Below are 21,274 nucleotides of genomic sequence, written 5' to 3'. Positions count from 1 at the left end.
AAGAACTCCACTTGAACTTACTTCTGGCACGGAAACCTTCGTGTGTCCTAGTCTGAGTTCTTCACCTTGGCTTTGTTTAGACAGAAGATCCAAAACCTGAAAATAAGGCTGAAGGATTACCAAGTGCCCTTTCAATGCCATATATCAGACTAGAGCAGTGCTTTTCAAAAGGTGGTCCTGGACTAGCAGCATCAGCAGCACGTTGGAACTTGATATAAATACAGACTCCCAAGTTCCACTCAAGATCTCCTGAGTCAGAAACTGTCGGGGTGGAGCCCTAGAAATCTGTGATTCAACAGGCATTCCTGGTGATTCTGCTGAGAATCTGAGGTAAGAACTACTGAACTAGAGTGGGATTGTCAGACTGTGGCTTGTGGGCCAATCCGGCCCAGTGCCTGTTTTTATAAAGTTTTATGGGGATATGGTTGCAACATAGCATTTATTTATGTATCATTTATGGCTGCTTTCACTCTACAACAACAGAATTGAGTACTTATGACAGAGGCTGCATTGCCCTCATGGCCTAAGACATTTACCATCTGGCCCTTTACAGAAAAAAGTTTACAAACCCCTAAACTATAGCATTGTCCCCCATACCCTCTGAAGGGTCATCAGTGGTCTAGGGAAAGATAATTTTACTTACTACTTATTATTGAATTGGGCCCAGAGTCTATAACGTTAGATGTTAATTATAGAAGATATATAAGCTACAAATAATTTTTTGTCTTTATTTATTTTAATTTTAAAGATTGAAGTATAGTTGATTTACATTGTGTTAGTTTCAGGTATACAGTAACTTGATCAGTGAGACGTATATCAATTTTTTTCAGATTCTTTTCCCCATATAGATTATTACAGAGTGTTGAGTTCCCTGTGCTATCTAGTAGGCCCTTGTTGATTATCTATTTCAGTGGTCCCCAACCTTTTTGGCACCAGGGACCAGTTTCATGGAAGACAATTTTTCCACTGACCTCCCCGCCGCCGCCAGTGACCCACGGGGCAGGCGCAGGGGTATGGTTCAGGCTGTAATGTGAGTGATGGGGAGCGGCAGATGAAGCTTCACTCTTTTGCCCGCCACTCACCTCCTGCTGTGCGGCCCAGTTCCTAACAAGCCGGGACCAGCACGGGTCCGTGGCCCGGGGGTTGGGGACCCCTAATCTATTTTATATATATTAGTGTGTCTATGTTAATCCCAATTGCTAATTTATCTCTCCACCCCTACCTTTCTCCTTTGGCAACCATAAGTTTGTTTTCTAAGTCTGTGAGTCTCTTTCTGTTTTGTAAATTAGTTCATTTGTATCAGTTTTTAGATTCCACCTATAAGTGATACCATGATATTTGTCTTTCTCTGTCTGACTTACTTCCCTTAGTATGATAATCTCTAGGTCCATCTGTGTTGCTGCAAATGGCATTATTTAATTCCTTTTAATGGCTGAGTAGTATTCCATTGTGTATATGTACCACATCTTCTTTATCCATTCATCTGTTGACGGACATTGTGGTTGCTTCCATGTCTTGGCTATTGTAAGTAGTGCTGCAGTGAACATTGGGGTGCATGTGTCTTTTCAAATTATGGTTTATCCTGATATATGCCCAGGAGTGGGATTGCTGGATCATATGGTAGCTCTATTTTCAGTTTCCTAAGGAACCTCCATAGGGTTCTCCATAGTGGCCATTACCAATTTACATTCCCACCAAACAGTATAGGAGGGTTCCCTTTTCTCCACGCCCTCTCCTGCACTTATCATTTGTAGACTTATTGATGGTTGGCCATTCTGACTGGTGCAAGGTGATACCTCGTTGTATTTTTGATTTGCGTTTCTCTAATTAGCGATGCTGAGCATCTTTTTGTGTGGTTTTCTCTTTTTAAACAGTGTGAGTAAAATTTACCTCTTGAAAGTCTGCCCTGTTTTGAATTATTTTTTTCTTTTTAAAAAAATATTTAAAAATTTATTTATTTGGCTGTGCCAGGTCTTCGTTGCGGCACGTGGGATCTTTGTTGCTGGTGCGGGATCTTTAGTTGCAGTATGTGGGATTTTTTTTTTTAGTTTCAGGATGCAGAATCTTTTAGTTACGGCATGCGAACTCTTAGTTTTGGCATGTGGAGTCTAGTTCACTGACCAGGGCCCGAACTCGGGTCCCCTGCATTGGGAGCTTGGAGTCTTAGCCACTGGACCACAAGGGATGTCCCTTGAATTGTTTTTTGATGACCTACCCCAGGACATTTCTTTTTTTTTTTTTTTTTTTTTTGCTGTACGCGGGCCTCTCACTGTTGTGGCCTCTCCCGTTGCGGAGCACAGGCTCTGGACGTGCAGGCTCCGCGGCCATGGCTCATGGGCCCAGCCGCTCCGCGGCATGTGGGATCTTCCCGGACCGGGGCACGAACCCATGTCCCCTGCATCGGCAGGCAGACTCTCAACCACTGCGCCACCAGGGAAGCCCCCAGGACATTTCTTGAGGGCAGGTGTCATATACAGCCCCTCAGGCCTTGTGAAGATGGAAGTGCCCGTAAGTCGAGGTTTTAAAGTTGTTGTTATGGGAAATAGCCACAAGGTGGCAGGATTTCTTCATGCCCAGGTCTGGTTACTCAGGCAACCAGAGCCTTTAGCGAAAGTGGTGTTCCTGGGTTGTCAGTTAGAGTGGAATGTGCCAGAACAAAGGCCCAAGGACTTGGTGTCTCATTACTTCTTCCCCTTTACTTTTCACCTTTCCCTAGACAAACCCCAACCCCTAGAAAACCGCTACACTGAGGGTGCTTTCGTCTGGAGGTGGGGCGATTCTAAGGAAGGAGGCTGGAGGTGAGAACCCCACCACCAGGAGACGTGGAGACCAGGTGACTTTTCAAAACTCTTCCAGCCCAGAGGGTCCACCCTTCTTTGTGTGCACTGGGCTTGGTTTAGCTGTAAGAGGCCCCGCCTGAATCTGGAGATTGTGGTCCCATCCAGAGTGGACCAGGCACTAGAGGGCCAAGGGGGGCTTATTTGATGGCACATCCTTTCTAACTCCCTGAATCCCAGGGTAGTCCAGCCTTGGGACCCAAGCCTCCTCAGGCTCCAGGGATGGGACACCAGCTTGGGTGGGTCTCCAAGGCCTGAGGGGAATATAGTAGGTGTTTCTTTTTCTTTCTTTTTAATTTAAATTTAATTTTTATTTTATATTGGGGTATTGTTGATTCACAGTGTTGTGTAAGTCTCAAGTCTCAGCGACCTGATTCAGTTATACATAGACATGTATCTATTCTTTTTTGGATTCTTTTCCCATATAGGTTATTACAGAGTGTTCAGTAGAGTTTCTTGTGTTATCCAGTAGGCCCCTGTTGATTATTTTATATATATTAGTGTGTCTATGTTAATCCCAATCTGCTAATTTTTTTTTTTTTTGCGGTATGCGGGCCTCTCACTGTTGTGGCCTCTCCCGTTGAGGAGCACAGGATCCAGACGTGCAGGCTCAGCGGCCATGGCTCATGGGCCTAGCCGCTCCATGGCATGTGGGATCTTCCCGGACCGGGGCACGAACCTGTGTCCCCTGCATCGGCAGGCAGACTCCCAACCACTGCGCCACCAGGGAAGCCCCCAATCTCCTAATTTATCCCTCCCCCCCACCTTTCCCCTTTGGCAACTATGAGTTTGTTTTCTAAGTCTGTGAGTCTGTTTCTGTTTTGTAAATTAGTTCATTTGTATCAATTTTTAGATTCTACCTATAAATGATATGATATGATGTTTGTCTTTGTCTGACTTACTTCACTCTTTTCTGATAGAAGTGAAAATAATTTCTCTGCTAGAGTTAATCACAAAGGCAGTAATTTGTGATTATTACAAATTAGCCATTTAGTTAATGGCTAAACATTAGCCAGTTTCAGGTCTAACCTAGTAATCTTATTCCAGCTTTATTTCATACATAGACACACTCACAGACATATACACGCATACCACGATCTTTCATATAATTCTCTGAACCATTTTTGCATTCTTTTGATCGCTAGTAAGTTAAATAAGTCTTTGAAGCATGCTGACATACTTGGAGGACCATCATGTTTTTCACTTTTTGAAGTTTATACTTTGATCCTGACAAGAGTTAATTCCTCCTATGTTCCTTGTCTCTGTCAATCTATGTTACATGGCTTGAAAGTTTAGCACCTGTTCCAATTCCTCCCTTTTTCTTCGAACAAATCAATCGCCAAATCGCACTGGTTTTCCCTCCCACAGGGTCTTTTCAAGCCATCCCTTCTGCTCTCTTTCCGTGACCACTGTCTGAATTTGAGCCTCTCTTTCCTACTTCCAGAACTTCTACAGCAGCCCCTACCTGGCTGTTTGTAACCAGCCCAGTCTACACAAGGCTGCTAGAAAAATATCCTCAAGCAAGAGCTCTGGTCATTTCACTTCCCTACTTCGGTGGTTCCTCACTGTTCAACAGTAAAGGAAAGCGCTAGTTCCTTAGCCTGATTTCTAAGGCCCTCCAAAATCTGACCCTCCGTTGATCCTCCTTGACAACCCTTTGTCCTTCCTCCCTCTGTTCTATGTGCAGTCTCTTTGCTTTCCATCCCGTTGCCCCTCTGCCTGCAGTACCCTCTGTCTTCTTTCTGCATGTCCAAAGTTCAGTATTCTTTAACCCCCAGCTTGAAGCTCTACCACGCAGATCCTTTTAGCTGAAAGTCATTTCCCTCTACTCTGAATTCCCAAAACATTTACTTTGTATCTCTTTTATGGCACATACACTTTGTTTCGTGACCTGGTCTGTTAGGTATGTTTCTTGTTTCTGTGGCCTCTTTGTAGGACAGTGTCTGTGGTCCAAATTTGTATCCACATTACTGCCTAACTGTGCTAACATAGATAAGAGAGCCATGAAGTTTTTTCAGTAGGAGCTGCTGGAAACTTAAAATTTCAACTGAAAAGGTAGCACCAAATTATTATTATTATTTTATTTATTTATTTTTTCTGGTACGCGGGCCTCTCACCGTTGTGGCCTCTGCCGTTGCGGCGCACAGGCCCCGGACGGCAGGCCCAGTGGCCATGGCTCACCGACCCAGCCGCTCCGCGGCACGTGGGATCTTCCCGGACCGGGGCATGAACCCGTGCCCCGTGCATCGGCAGGACCCCCAACCACTGCACCACCAGGGAAGCCCCAAATTATTTTTTTAATGTTGAAAATCTCAAATTATATTTTCCCAAACTATCTCTTTTTGTGAATGTTTTCTTTCCTTCATTTAAAAAATATTAACTATATTAAAGGAGAAAACTGAATACTCTCCAGAACTTAAATGAATCTTCCTTTCTTCTATGTAGTGTATCTTTTCTCCATAAATAAGATTTCTCATTTCAATGTAGCAAGTCCCAGCATTTAACTATTATTCAGTGTTATTTATTCATTAATGAAGCGAAAGTTTTCTGTGTGGCTGCCCCCATCCAAAGGACTCCCTAGTACAGTCATCCTGTGATGTCCGGGGGTGGGGGGGACTGGTTCCAGGACCCTCCCTGGATACCAAGATCCTCAGATGCTCTAGTCCTTTATATAAAAACATGTATTTGTATATAACATATGCACATCCTCCCATACATTTTAAATCATTTCTAGATTACTTATAATACCTAATACAATGTAAATGTTATGTAAGTAGTTGCTGACATACAGCAAATTCAAGTTTTGCTTTATGGAACTTTACGGAATTTAAAAACAGTATTTTCTACCTGTGGTTGGTTGAGTCTGCAGATGCAGAACCCATGGATACAGAGGGCCAACTATACAAGTATTTGTTCATGAAGACCTAAGATCTTCAGTTGGGCTTTTAATTTATTAAGAAACAATAAGCAATGCACATTTTTTTTTTTTTTTCCTTTTTGCTGTACGCGGGCCTCTCACTGTTGTGGCCTCTCCCGTTGCGGAGCACAGGCTTTGGATGCGCAGGCCCAGCGGCCATGGCTCACGGGCCCAGCCGCTCCGCGGCATATGGGATCCTCCCAGACCGGGGCACGAACCCGTATCCCCTGCATCGGCAGGCGGACTCTCAACCACTGCGCCACCAGGGAGGCCCAATGCACATTTTTTTAAACTGGCAGGGATATTAGTGTCTAAATGCTAGGCACCCCCGAATCAATCAGAGCAAAGGAGGTTATGGCACGTCTGCTGTCTCCTACCTAATAGCTTTCATTCCCATCGTGTTATGAAACAGTGTTCCTCCACATGTGGATAGATTTCTCATCGGTAGTATCTGGAGAGCTTCTTACAAAATTATATTCCCAAGACCCACCCAAATCCAGACACTTTGAGGCTGGATCTCCCAGGAGCTTTATCTTTAACTTCCCAGATGATTCTTCGGCACCCTGAAGTTTGTGAATCACAGGCTACATTCTATCCTCTTCTAAGTTCAAAGAGAAGTAGAGTACCTTTTTAGACTTTCCCAAGTGCACCGTAAACAAACCAAGAGCGTTGAGAGTCATCCATTTTTTCTCCTCTAAGTGTCCTTCTTCTTTATAACTTTCCCTTAATATCTTATTTTGAAAATATCCAAACCGAAGTTGAAATAATTGTGCAGTGGACACCCATGTACTACACCATTAACATGTTATCACAGTTGCTTTATCACAAATCTCTCCTTTCATCCATCTCTTTGTTCATTAACTTTTTTTTTTTCATGAATTTCAAAGTAAATTTCAGACACAGGTAGTGTCTAATTTGGGATGATGGTGACTTGAAGAATAACAAGGCAGTGAATTCTTGTAGCCCTTGTGAAAGCACAGTGGCTTTATTGGCCAGGATTGGTGGCTGCTTGACCTCAGCAAGAGGTTAAGAATGTGTTTAATCAAAGACAGAAGGATAGTTTGGGCTGACTGTAGATTATCTCCCTACCCCCCACCCTCACCCCCTCCAGCAGAGTAGTATCTATTTGTCTCTATTCATTTGAATGGGAGCTTTTGTTTTGTTACAGGGGGAAGAAAGGGAGGTTTGGGGTTGTGGAGAACAGAAGATAAATGTGGAAGCAGAGGGCAGCAGTAACCCTTCCTTTTAACACGGTTTCAAGGCCCTAATGGAGAGATGGGTTACAGGCTGAGGTTGCTGGCTTAGTGGTTAGCAGCAAGGCCATGAGTCAGACTGCCTAGGCCTACATTCCACTTGTCCCTGGGTGTTTGACCTTGGATGTGATACTCAGCCTCTTGGTCTTGTTTCTGAACCGAACTTGGGTCTTCTTGCCCAGCATGCAGCAAAGCCAGTTTACTGACACTGGGTTGTAGTAAAGGAAAGTACTGCATTTATCGGAGGGCCCAGCAAGGAGAATGGAGAGCTCATGCTCAGAAGACCCGAGCTCCTCGATGGTTTTCAGGGGAGGGTCTTAAAGGCAACATTTGGGGTGAGAGTTGCAGAGGGCATGACTTTCTTCTGATTGGTTGGTGTTGAGGTAACAGGGTGGTGTTTCAGGAATATATTTTTTTTGAGGTACGCGGGTCTCTCACCGTTCTGGCCTCTCCCGCTGCGGAGCACAGGCTCAGAGGCCATGGGTCACAGGCCCAGCCGCTCCGCGGCATATGGGATCTTCCCGGACCGGGGCACCAACCCGTGTCCCCTGCATTGGCAGGCGGACTCTCAACCACTGCACCACCAGGGAAGCCCAAAGCCTTTTTTTAAAAACAAGAACTGGGGGACATGGAGGGGCTTTTGTACCTGGGAGGACTGGGTTCCAGCCTCAGTTTTCTCATCTGTAAAATGAAAGTAATGACAGTACTTACATTATATTGTTGTGGAGAAAATATGTGTGCCTAGTATGTAACTTGATCAACTTCAGTTGCTAAAATATAATTACCTTCCTTGATGAGTATCTTTAAGTTCACACAAAATTAACATATAGGGCTGTAGCAGCTGGTGAACAAAAAAGAGACAAGTAAATGAAACTATTTTGATAATTAAGCCTAGAAGGAATTCAGAGAGAAGCAGGAGGGAGAAATCCTGAAAGTCCTTCGAGAAAACCCATAGCACTTAAAATGAAATCCAATTTTTTCCCTTGCTCTGCAAGGCCTCTACAGTATCTGACCTCTGCCTACATCTCCAACTTCACCGCCTCTCTTTCTCCCTTATTTAACCTAGCCACACCAGCCGTTTCATAACGAGCCGAGCTCACTGGATCCTCAGGACATTTGCACCTGCTGTTCCCTTTCCTTGAGTCTCTCCGCAGATCTTTACAAGTTAGAAAAGAGGCAAGGCCTCGAGGCAGGGGGCGGGGCTCTTGAGGAGGCGGGGCAGGGGCGGAGTCGGCCGGAAGTGGGGCGGAGGCCCAGGAAGTGAAGGTCCTGGTAGCGGAGTCGGCGAAGTCTGCGACGCCAGTTGCGGCCTTGCGTTCCCGGACCGTGGGCGATGGAGAACGGAGCGGTCTACCGATCCACCACCGAGGCGCACCCGGGCCCCGCCAGAGGCGCCCGGAGCGGCCTCGTCGCCTACTTCACCCTGCGCCGGCTCAAGGGGACCCGGCTAATCATCAAACTCTTTCAGCTGGTGAGTCCGCGGCCGGGGCGGGCGAGAGGAGACAGTCGACCGGCTCTCAACTGGCAGTTAAGGAGCGGCCGTTTCCACATCTCCAGTTCCTTCCCTCTCCGCCTGGGGAGGGGTCGTTCCCCTCGGGGCTCCCCCTTCCCGCCGGCGCCCCCTCATCCCGGGTCCCTCCCCCGCTGGGTCCCCGACGGCGACCTAGGACCACCGAGCGTGTTTGGCGGGCGCAGGAAATGCGTCAGAGACCCAAGTCAGCCGCTTAGACTTTCTCTCCTCCTCTGTAGGACTCCGGCTCTTTTCCCAGCTGTAACTCTGCATTATCTCCCAAAGTGCCTGTATTTAGACTATGAAACGCTTTTTGTTTATCTTTCTCTGGTTCTTGCGGGTTTCCTGGTGCGAGGCCAAGGGGGTAGTTTAATTTGTTGGACAAAGTCTTCCGATACTACACAAGGCATAGAGATGTGTGTGTCCAATAAATTGTCTCCCAAAAGTTTTATATTGACTGGAAAAGAATTACTTCTGAATGAGCAATATGTGTGTACCAAATACGAAGTCAAAAGGACAGCTTTTTGTGTGTGTTGTGTGCAGGTAGCAGAGCGAGGGCATTCTTTTTCAATGTCGCTGAGTTTCAGTTTACTTTGGGCATTGGTTAAGGACCTTAAACCTACTACTGAACATATCAAAACATCTTGGAGATTTAAATTTTAATTCAGATTACACACATATTAAGCTCCTCCTATGTTCTGTTTTAACCAATGATGGGTAACACTTTCTGCAAGAGGAAAACTCAGACTGTTTATAGAGTGTTTATGGGTTGGGTTGGTTTTTTGAACCAACCAAGTGAAAATAGCCAGTTAGTTTCCTTGGGAAAATCTTAAGTTCTTAGAAATCAGATAACCAGAACTTACATTCTTAGAACTCAGATGACCTACTTTTATTGGATAGAAAAATAGTAGTCAGAAAACAAACAGTACTTTTTAGCCACCAAAATGATCACTTCTGAGAATAATTGGGGAGTCACTTGGAAGCAAGTGACACTGTGGCCTATGGAACCCAAGGGTCTGGCTCTATCTCCTTTTAATTCCATACTGGCAACCTTTCTGTTCTTACCAGGTGTCGTCAGCTCTCTCCTGCCATTGTTCCTTTGCATGGGCGGTTCCTTCTACCCAGAAGGGCTTCCTTCTGCTCTTCCTCTTGTCAGCTCTCACTTGACTTTTAGATATCAGCTATGTTTCTCTGCCTTAGCTAAAATGTTTCTGCATAAATAGTAGAACTCTTTAGAACAGAAAAGGGTTATAATATTCATCTGAAGCACTCTTGCTGCTCAAAAGACATCATCAATTCTGGTCTGTTGCCCATTAAATCTGCTTTTAGTTGCCTTTATTTTTCCTTTCTAATCAGAACTGGCAAATCTAAAGTAAAATTTCCCATTACCTTGTTTATAGTTTAGTAAACTGTAGTTCCATATCTTCAGAATAGAACACAGCCAGAAGTTTGGATAGACTTTTTACTTGGATGTGGAGAAGAGAGGAAGATGAGTTTGCCTTTCAAGCGTTGTTAGACTATTCCTGCTTGTTCTCCATCATACATAGGAGAAAGAGTGAGAGAATAAAAACTGCCACTGCACAGCTTGTGGGATCTTAGTTTCCTGACTCGGGATCGAGCCTGTGCCCTCCCCAGTGAAAGCTCGGAGTCCTAACCACTGGACCGCCAGTGAATTCCCTCTGTTTATGGGGAACTTGTAATGTTACAAGAACACTTTCTTTAATATAGATTTTAAAAAATATTTTATTATTGCCTTTCATTTTGATGGTTTTCTTTTTGTTCCTGCTTTGTCTGTTTTAATGTCTTACCTCTTCACAACAGTATATTATAGGAGTTACCCATAAAGTCCCAAGGAAGTTATATATGGAATAAATGAAAACTGTCATCCAGCCAGGGGCAACAGGCAAAGTCTTCTTTGCCTTAACTCAAACTCTGCCTTTAAGTTGTTTTACTTTAGATAACTTATTTTTTAATTAAATAGAATTGGAAAGCTCCAAGAAGGAAACAACCGTAGTGGAGAAACCCATAATCAAAAGAGGAGGTACTCTGGGCTTCCCTGGTGGCGCAGTGGTTGAGAGTCTGCCTGCCGATGCAGAGGACGCGGGTTTGTGCCCCGGTCCGGGAAGATCCCACATGCCGTGGAGCTGCTGGGCCCGTGAGCCATGGACGCTGAGCCTGCGCCTCCGGAGCCTGTGCTCCGCCATGGGAAAGGTTACAACAGTGAGAGGCCCGCGTATCGCAAAAAAAAAAAAAAAAAAGAGGAGGTACTTTAATAAGAGACCTGCAAGCCCTATGACATTTTATTCAAAATATAGTGCATTTCTGTGTTTGGGTACATTATTCTAGACCCATAAGTCTTATCAGATTCTCAAAGACCCCAAAAGGGAAATGAATCTTATTCTAAAACTTAAAAAACACTGTGTACTTAGGAAATTCTTAGAGTCCTAGGAAGTTGCATTGGATTTCCTCTGAGGTTCTTTCCACTCCTAAGATTTTTAGAAATCTCTGAGGCTCTGTGGGATGTGCTTGCTGGTACAGAGCTGAACACCAAAGGGTAGATAGAGAACGGAGCCTGCAAACAGAAGGGGAGGTTAGAGAGAAAAGAGAATAACCAGCTCTTGAGTTAACATACTCTGGGAGTTACATGGCTCTGTCTACCATTCAGATGTGACCTTAATTTTTTCAAAGGCTTGTCCATCCACCCTTCCAGAGCTGAAGAAAAAATAGACTCAGCTGAGAATTTACCATAAGGAGTCATTGCAGGTCTAAATTGATGCAGTCACTTTATTAGTTTATTCTACCCTTAGACTGGCCCTTATGCCCATATTTTATTTTGTGACGTTTTTGTTGTTATTGTTATTTTTGAGGGCGTTTGTTTTTAAGGGGAGAACTGACCTTTGGCAACCTAATTCCTTGCTAGTAAACTGGTGCAGTGATCTAAGTATGTGTGATATTCTCTCTGCCACAAGCCAACATTGTGTTTATGGTACCAGTTGAATGTCCTGAAGGCTACATAGTACTATGATTATAATGACTTCTTTTTTTTTTTTTTTTTTTTGGCTGTGTTGGGTCTTCGTTGCTGAGCGCGAGCTTTCTCTAGTTGCGGCGAGCGGGGGCTTCTCATTGCGGTGGCTTCTTGTGGCGGAGCACGGGCTCTAGGCACGTGGGCTTCAGTGGTGGGGGCATGCTGGCTTAGTAGTTGCGGCAGGTGGGCCCTAGAGTGCGCGGTCTTCAGTAGTTGTGGCACGTGGGCTCAGTAGCTGTGGCTCGCGGGCTGTAGAGCGCAGGCTCAGTAGTTGCAGCGCACGGGCTTAGTTGCTTCGCGGCATGTGGGGTCTTCCTGGACCAGGGATTGAACCCGTGTCCCCTGCATTGGCAGGCGGATTCTTAACCACTGCGCCACCAGGGAAGTCCCCATAATGGCTCTTCAGGCAAGCAGTTTGATTTAGAATTCACCAGTCATTTAAATTTATTAAATTATAAATATTGTTACTCTGTAAGTGCCAACAAACAGATCACTTAGAAGCAGTTTGTATTATGTTGGTGCTGTTTTCATGATTTAAATGTGAAAACTGTTAGGTACTAAATTGAAATGCTCTGTTTTTACCTTGAAGAAGATCTGTAATGTCAGCAAATTATATCTTCGAACCTTTGGGAGAATAAATGTTTGCCGAAGGCAAGGGAGGCTTACCTGATTTCAGGCTGACTGATTTGTTTACTTGAACCTTATGTATCACTACAAGGTTTTTAATAGCAAATTCAGAAATTCACAGACTAATATAATTGTGTAGATGGAGCCTTATAATCAATAGCAAACGTTAAACCGTTCTTTTTATGAGTTTTTTGGTGGTAGACTGCTAAATGATGGAGAATTAGTATGTAGTGGGATGACTGAAGTTTCAGAAAAGGTAGTGAAACTGAAATGGAGACACAGGGTAATCATTATCTGAATATTTAAGTCACCAGAAGTGTAAGACCATCTTTAGTCACTAAGACTTCCCAAATGTGTTGACCCTAGCACCTTGGTTTTAATGTATGATTTAACAGCAAAAGGGGAAATGCACAAAACTATGGTTGTAACTTCAAAAACCCAACTTACAGGGAGAACCTACACAAACATACATAGTCGTAAAATGAACTTAATAAACAGCGCTTTATGGGGGGAAGCAAGTACAGAGTGGGAGTTAGGAGACCCGGGTTCTTGTCTGTGCCTGGCTTACTTGGGATTTAGTCTGTCAGAGATTAAGTCCATCAACTGTAAGCATGAGGCTGGAAGACTGTGCTCTCCAAGGGCTCTCCCAACTCTAACAGCTTGATAATTCCCTTAATTATGTTTGGGTAAAATTTCGTCATTAGAAGGAGCCGCACTGCATGTACGTACCGTTGTTAGGTGCTTAGCCTAATATTCAGTAAGCAATCTTTAGTACATGTCTTAATGCCATTGAGAGCAGAACTGTTTACCAGAAAGTAATCAGTGAGCCTCTAAATTTATGGGTTGCATTCACCATTATTTCCTTACGCAATTCAGTGACTTTATCTCTTTTCCAATCTTTAACCACTTTGGTATTTAATGCTGGTGACCACACATTTCTCAAACTTCCTCCCTTAACTTTCACATCTTTTTTCTTTTTAATACAAAAAAGTGTCTGCTTACAAATATAAACATAAATATATATGATTACTTACATATATATGATTAATAAAATAAGCCACACTTCAGCCCTCACACCACTCATACACTCCGCAGCATCATTGTTAGATTTACAATTTGGAGGAGTGTGTTTACTTCCTTTCTTTTTTTTGGCCGCACCGTGCAGCCCCCTACATTGGAAACGTGGAGTCCCAACCATTGGACCACCAGGGAAGTCCTTGCTTTTTAAAATTTTTTATTTGTTTGTTTATTTATTTATGGCTGCATTGGGTCTTTGTTGCTGCGTATGGACTTTAGTCGCGGCGAGCTGGGGCTACTCTTCGTTGTGGTGTGCGGGCTTCTCATTGTGGAGCATGAGCTCTAGGTGCGCAGGCTCAGTAGTTGTGGCACATGGGCTTAGTTGCTCCATGGCATGTGGGATCTTCCCAGACCAGGGATTGAATCCGTGGTCCCTGCACTGGCAGGTGGATTCTTAACCACTGCGCCACCAGGGAAGTCCCAGAAGTCCTTGCTTTTTAAGGAGTTTAGGAAAGAAGTGTTAAACTTCCTGTGACTTGCTTGTCTGGTGCAAGTTGCCCTGTTCCCTCCTCCCCTTGAACTGTTGATGTTCCTTCAGGCCTCATCCGGACCTCTGCTCCTCCTGTCTGCTAACCAACTAAACCAGACAGGCAGTGCCTGCATCTAGAAGTCCATACTCCCTGGCACGATCATCACTGTCACTCAACTCCTTAACCATTTTCCTCATCACTTCCCATCCAGTTAGGTTGGTTGCCTTATTATCCCTTTTGGGCTACTGTGCAAATCCTTGCTGGCATGAATCTGTTCCTTTTGTGCTGCACCTGGAATGCCCTCTGCCTATCCTGATCCTGTGTGTCTCTTGGCCCTGATTTGAGTCTTGCTTTTCCACTCATCTTTCTCCAGCTATTAGTGCAGGTGGATCTGAACATTTTCCTGAGATTTCCTGAATTTATGTATAACAAATGCTCAATTATGAGATATAAAATTATTGTTTTCTTATTTTTTCTTATACATTGATCTTTTGCTCTGTTATTACATGTTCCTATATATATTACAGTGTTGGATACATGATACTCAATACACTGTATTTTTTTAACTTTTCTCTTTTTTTTTTTTTTTTTTTTTTTTTTTCTTTTTGCGGTATGCGGGCCTCTCACTGTTGGGGCCTCTCCTGTTGCGGAGCACAGGCTCCGGATGCGCAGGCCCAGCGGCCATGGCTCACGGGCCCAGCCGCTCCGCGGCATATGGGATCCTCCCAGACCGGGGCACGAACCCGTATCCCCTGCATCGGCAGGCGGACTCTTAACCACTGCGCCACCAGGGAGGCCCAACTTTTCTCTTTTTCAGCATCTTTATTGGAGTATAATTTTTTTTTAATTTTTACTTATTTATTTTTGGCTGTGTTGGGTCTTCATCACTGCATGAGGGCTTTTCTCCAGTTGCAGCACGCGGGCTTCTCATTGTGGTGGGTTCTCTTGTTGCAGAGCAAAGGCTCTAGGAGCGTGGGCGTCAGTAGTTGTGGCTCATGGGCTCCAGAGCACAGGCTCAGTAGTTGTGGCGCACGGGCTTAGCTACTCCACGGCATGTGGGATCTTCCCGGACCAGAGCTCGAACCCGTGTCTGCTGCATTGGCAGGCAGATTCTTAACCACTGCGCCACTAGGGAAGCCCTATTGGAGTATAATTGCTTTACAGTGGTGTGTTAGTTTCTGCTGCATAACAAAGTGAATCAGCTATACATATACATATATCCCCATATCTCCTCCCTCTTGTGTCTCCCTCCCACCCTCCCTATCCCACCCCTATAGGTGGTCACAAAGCACCGAGCTGATCTCCCTGTGCTATGTGGCTGCTTCCCACTAGCTATCTGTTTTACATTTGGTAATATATATAAGTCCACGCCACTCTCTCACTTCATCCCAGCTTAACTTTCCCCCTCCCTGTGTCCTCAAGTCCATTCTCTATGTCTGCATCTTTATTCCTGTCCAGCCCCTAGGTTCTTCAGAAACTTTTTTTTTTTTTTTAGATTCCACATATATGTGTTAGCATACGGTATGTGTTTTTCTCTTTCTGACTTACTTCAATCTGTGTGACAGACTCTAGGTCCATCCACCTCACTACAAATAACTCAATTTCGTTTCTTTTTATGCCTGAGTAATATTCCATTGTATATATGTGCCACAACTTCTTTATCCATTTATCTGTGTGGACACTTAGGTTGCTTCCATGTCCTGGCTATTGTAAATAGAGCTGCAGTGAACATTGTGGTACATGAGTTTTTTTGAATTACAGTTTTCTCAGGGTATATGCCCAGTAGTGGGATTGCTGGGTCGTATGGTAGTTCTGTTTTGAGTTTAAGGAACCTCCATACTGTTCTCCATAATGGCTGTATCAGTTTACATTCCCATCAACAGTGCAGGAGGGTTCCCTTTTCTCGACACCCTTTCCAGCATTTGTTTGTAGATTTTTTCAAGATAGCCATTCTAACTGGTGTGAGTTGATACCTCATTGTAGTTTTGATTTGCATTTCTCTAATGATTAGTGATGTTGACCATTCTTTCATGTGTTTCTTGGCAATCTGTATATCTTCTTTGGAGAAATGTCTATTTAGGTCTTCTGCCCATTCTTGGGTTGTTTGTTTTTTTGATATTGAGCTGCATGAGCTGCTTGTAAATTTTGGAGATTAATCCTTTGTCAGTTGCTTCATTTGCAAGTATTTTCTCCCATTCTGAGGGTTATCTTTTTTTTTTTTTTTTTTTTTTGCTGTACACGGGCCTCTCACTGTTGTGGCCTCTCCCCTTGCGGCAGAGCACAGGCTCCGGATGCGCAGGCTCAGCGGCCATGGCTCACGGGCCCAGCCACTCCATGGCATGTGGGATCCTCCCAGACCGGGGCACAAAGCCATGTCCCCTGCATCGGCAGGCGGACTCTCAACCACTGTGCCACCAGGGAAGCCCCCATTTTTTATTTTTGTTTTTATTTCCATTTTTCTAGGAGGTGGGTCAAAAACGATCTTGCTGTGATTTATGTCAAGGAGTGTTCTTTCTGTGTTTTCCTCTAGGAGTTTTATAGTTTCCAGTCTTACATTTAGGTCTCTAATCCATTTTGAGTTTATTTTTGTGTATGGTGTTAGGGAGTGTTCTAATTTCTTTCTTTTACATGTAGCTGTCCAGTTTTCCCAGCACCACTTACTGAAGAGGCTGTCTTTTCTCCATTGTATAGTCTTGCCTCCTTTATCAAAAATAAGGTGACCATATGTGCGTGGGTTTATCTCTGGGCTTTCTATCCTGTTCCATTGATCTGTATTTCTGTTTTTGTGTCAGTACCATACTGTCTTGATTACTGTAGGCTTGTAGTATAGTCTGAAGGCAGGGACCCTGATTCCTCTACCTCCATTTTTCTTTCTCAAGATTGCTTTGGCTACTCAGGGTCTTTTGTGTTTCCATACAAATTGTGAAATTTTCTGTTCTACTTCTGTGAAAAATGCCATTGGTAGTTTGATAGGGACTCAACTGAATCTGTAGATTGCTTGGGGTAGTATAGTCATTTTCTCAATGTTGATTCCTCCAATCCAAGAACATGGTATATCTCTCCATCTGTTTGTATCATCTTTATTTCTTTCATGAGTGTCTTATAGTTTTCTGCATACAGGTCTTTTGTCTCCTTAGGTAGGTTTATTCCTAGGTATTTTATGCTTTTTGTTGTAATGGTAAATAGGAGTGTTTCCTTAATTTCTCCTTCTGATCTTTCATTCTTAGTGTATAGGAATGCAAGAGATTTCTGTGCATTAATTTTGTATCCTGCAACTTTACTAAATTCATTGATTAGCTCTAGCAGTTTTCTGGTAGCATCTTTTGGAGTCTCTATGTGTAGTATCATGTCATCTGCAAACAGTGAGAGCTTTATTTCTTTTCCAATTTGGATTCCTTTTATTTCTTTTTCTTCTCTGACTGCCGTGGCTAAAACTTCCAAAACTGTGTTGAATAATAGTGGTGAGAGTGGGCCACCTTGTCTTGTTTCTGATCTTAGTGGAAATGGTTTCAGTTGTTCACCATTCAGAACAATGTTGGCTGTAGTTTTGTCATATATGGCCTTTATTATGTTGAGGTAAGTTCCCTCTATGCCTACTTTCTGGAGAGTTTTTATCATAAATGGGGGTTGAATGATGTTAAAAGCTTTTTCTGCATCTGCTGAGATTATCATATGGTGTTTCTCCTTCAGTTTGTTAATATGGTTTATCACATTGATTGATTTGCGTATATTGAAGAATCCTTGCATTCTTGGGATAAACCCTATTTGATCATGGTGTATGATCCTTTTAATGTGCTGTTGGATTCTGTTTCCTAGTATTTTGTTGAGGATTTTTGCCTCTGTTTTCATCAGTGATGTCGGCCTGTAGTTTTCTTTCTTTCTTTTTTTTTTTTGCTGTGTTGGGTCTTTGTTTCTGTGTGCGGGCTTTCGCTAGTTATGGCAAGCAGGGGCTACTCGTCGTTGTGGTGCGCAGGCTTCTCATTATGGTGGATTCTCTCATTGCAGAGAATCTAGGCGCGTGGGTTTCAGTAGTTGTAGCACGCGGGCTCAGTAGTTGTGGCTCGTGGGCTCAATAGTTGTGGCTTACAGGCTCTAGAGCACAGGTTCAGTAGTTGTGGCGCATGGGATTAGTTGCTCTGTGGCATGTGGGATCTTCCCAGTCCAGGGCTCAAACCCGTGTCAGCTGCATTGGCAGGAGGATTCTTAACTACTGTGCCACCAGGGAAGTCCCTGGCCTGTAGTTTTCTTTGTGACATCTTTGTCTGGCTTTGGTGTCAGGGTGATGGTGGCCTCATAGAATGAGTTTGGGAGTGTTCCTCCCTCTCTGTATTTTGGAAGAGTTTGAGAAGGATAGGTGTTAGCTCTTCTCTAAATGTTTGATAGAATTCACCTGTGAAGCCATCTGGTCCTGGGCTTTTGTTTGTTGGAAGATTTTTAATCACAGTTTCAATTTCAGTGCTTGTGATTGTTCTGTTTATATGTTCTGTTTCTTCCTGGTTCAGTGTCGGAAGGTTGTGCTTTTCTAAGAATTTGTCCATTTCTTCCAGGTTGTCCGTTTTATTGGCATGTAGTTGCTTGTAATAATCTCTCATGATCTTTTGTATTTCTACAGTGTCAGTTGTTACTTATCCTTTTTCATTTCTAATTCTATTGATTTGAGTCTTCTCCCTTTTTTTCTTGATGAGTCTGGCTAATGGTTTATCAATTTTGTTTATCTTTTCAAAGAACCAGCTTTTAGTTTTATTGATCTTTGCTATTGCTTCCTTCATTTATTTCTGATCTGATCTTTATGATTTCTTTCTTTCTGCTACTTGGGGGCTTTTTTGTTCTTTCTCTAATTGCTTTAGGTGTAAGCTTAGGTTGTTTGAGATGTTTCTTGTTTCTTGAGGTAGGATTGTATTGCTGTAAGCTCCCTCTTAGAACTGCTTTTGCTGAATCCCATAGGTTTTGGGTCATTGTGTTTTCATTTGTTTCTAGGTATTTTTTGATTTCCTCAGTGATCTCTTGGTTATTAAGTAGTGTATTGTTTAGCCTCCATGTGTTTGTATTTTTTAGAGTTTTTCCTGTAATTGATATCTAGTCTCATAGCGTTGTGGTCGGAAAAGATACTTGATAAGATTTCAATTTTCTTAAATTTACCGAGGCTTGATTTGTGACCCAAGATAGGATTTTTCCTGGAGAATGTTCCATGAGCACTTAAGAAAGTGTATTCTGTTGTTTTTGGAAGGAATGTCCTATAAATATCAGTTAAGTCCATCTTGTTTAATGTATCATTTATAGCTTGTGTTTCCCTATTTATTTTCATTTTGGATGATCTGTCCATTGGTGAAAGTGGGGTGTTAAAGTCCCCTACTATGATTGTGTTACTGTCGATTTCCCCTTTTATGGCTGTTAGCATTTGCCTTATGTATTGAGGTGCTCCTCTGTTGGGTGCATAAATATTTATAATTGTTGTAACTTTTTCTTGGATTGACCCCTTGATCATTATGTAGTGTCCTTTTTTGTCTCCTGTAATCGTCTTTATTTTAAAGTCTATTTTGTCTGATATGAGAATTGCTACTGCAGCTTTCTTTTGATTTCCATTTGCATGATGTATCTTTTTCCATCCCCTCACTTTCAGTCTGAATGTGTCCCTAGGTCTGAAGTGGATCCCTTATAGACAGCATGTAGGTGGGTCTTGTTTTTGTATCCATTCAGCCAGTCTGTGTCTTTTGGTGGAAGCATTTAATCCATTTATATTTAATGTAATTATCGATATGTATTTTCCTATTACCATTTTCCTAATTGTTTGGGGTTTGTTATTGTAGGTCTTTTCCTTCTCTTGTGTCTCCTGCCTAGAAAAGTTTTTATTTTTAGCATTTGTTGTAAAGCTGGTTTGGTGGTGCTGAATTCTCTTAGCTTTCGCTTGTCTGTAAAGGTTTTAATTTCTCTGTCTAATCTGAGTGAGATCCTTGCTGGGTAGACTAATCTTGCTTGTAGGTTTTTCCCTTTCTTCACTTTAAATATGTCCTGCCACTCTCTTCTGGTTTTCAGAGTTTCTGCTGAAAGATCAGGTGTTAACGTTATGGAGTTCCCTTGTATGTTATTTGTTGTTTTTCCCTTGCTGCTTTTAATATTTTTTCTTTATATTTAATTTTTGATAGTTTAATTAATATGTGGCTTGGCGTGTTTCTCTTTGGATTTATCCTGTATGGGACTCTCTGTGCTTCCTGGACTTGGATTAACTGTTTCCTTTCCCATGTTAGGGAAGTTTTCAGCTATAATCTCTTCAAATATTTTCTCAGTCCCTTTCTTTTTCTCTTCCTCTTCTGGGACCCCTATAATTCCAATGTTGGTGCGTTTACTGTTGTCCCAGAGGTCTCTAAGACTGTCCTCAATTCTTTTCATTCTTTTTTCTTTATTCTGCTCTGCAGTAGTTATTGCCACTATTTTATCTTCCAGGTCACTTATCCATTCTTCTGCCTCAGTTGTTCTGCTGTTGATTCCTTCCTGAGAATTTTTAATTTTATTTACTGTGTTGTTCATCATTGTTTGTTTGCTCTTTAGTTCTACTAGGTCTTTGTTAAACGTTTCATATATTTTCTCCATTCTAGTTCCAAGATTTTGGATCATCTTCACTATCATTACTCTGAATTCTTTTTCAGGTAGACTGCCTATTTCCTCTTCAGTTGTTTGGTCTGGTGGGTTTTTATCTTGCTCCTTCATCTGCTGTGTGTTTCTCTGTCTTCTCATTTTGCTTAACTTACTGTGTTTGGGGTCTCCTTTTGGCAGGCTGCAGGATCCTAGTTCCTGTTGTTTTTGGTGTCTGCCTCCAGTGGCTAAGGTTGGTTCAGTGGGTTGTGTAGGCTTCCTGGTGGAGGGGACTAGTGCCTGTGTTCTGGTGGATGAGGCTGGATCTTGTCTTTCTGGTGGGCAGGACCGCGTCCGGTGGTGTGTTTGGGGGTGTCTGTGACCTTATTATGATTTTAGGCAGCCTCTCTGCTAATGGGTGGGGTTGTGTTCCTGTCTTGCTAGTTGTTTGGCACAGGGTGTCCAGCACTGTAGCTTGCTGGTCATTGAGTGAAGCTGGGTGCTGGTGTTGAGATGGAGATCTCTAGGAGATTTTCGCCGTTTGATATTACGTGGAGCCGGGAGGTTTCTCGTGGATCAGTGTCCTGAACTTGGCTCTCCCACCTCACAGGCACAGCCCTGACACCCATCCAGAGCACCAAGACCCTGTCAGTCACATGGCTCAGAAGAAAAGGGAGGAAAAAAAGAAAGGAAGAAAGATAAAAATAAAGTTACTAAAATAAAAAAAATAATTATTAAATAAGTTAAAAAGTAATTAAAAAAAGAAAAAGAAAGAAGAGAGCAACCAGACCAAAAAAAACAAATCCACCAATGATAACAAGCGCTAAAAACTACTAAAAACAAAAACAAAAACAAAAAACGGACAGGCAGAACCGTAGGACAAATGGTAAAAACAAAGCTATTCAGACAGAAACACACAAAGAAGCATACACATACACACGCTCAAAAAGAGAAAAAGGAAAAAAATATATCTATATATTTCAAAAAA

At 43.0% G+C, this 21,274-nt stretch overlaps 1 protein-coding gene across 1 annotated transcript in view; it reads left to right on the top strand.

Moving 5' to 3' along the window:
- Window positions 1-8,258: 8,258 nt before the first annotated feature.
- The window catches only part of CMTM6 (CKLF like MARVEL transmembrane domain containing 6), a 45,590-nt gene continuing 32,574 nt past the window's right edge, over window positions 8,259-21,274 (top strand). The window contains exon 1 of the mRNA XM_060110937.1: window positions 8,259-8,478. Coding sequence (XP_059966920.1) covers window positions 8,341-8,478 — 138 coding nt within the window. The 5' untranslated portion in view covers window positions 8,259-8,340. The remainder of the gene's footprint in view (window positions 8,479-21,274) is intronic.

This window comes from Mesoplodon densirostris, chromosome 10 (genome assembly GCF_025265405.1).
Source record: "Mesoplodon densirostris isolate mMesDen1 chromosome 10, mMesDen1 primary haplotype, whole genome shotgun sequence".
Taxonomy (NCBI): domain Eukaryota; kingdom Metazoa; phylum Chordata; class Mammalia; order Artiodactyla; family Ziphiidae; genus Mesoplodon; species Mesoplodon densirostris.
The sequence above is the reverse complement of the archived record's forward strand: the minus strand, read 5'-3'. Positions and strand labels throughout refer to the sequence as shown.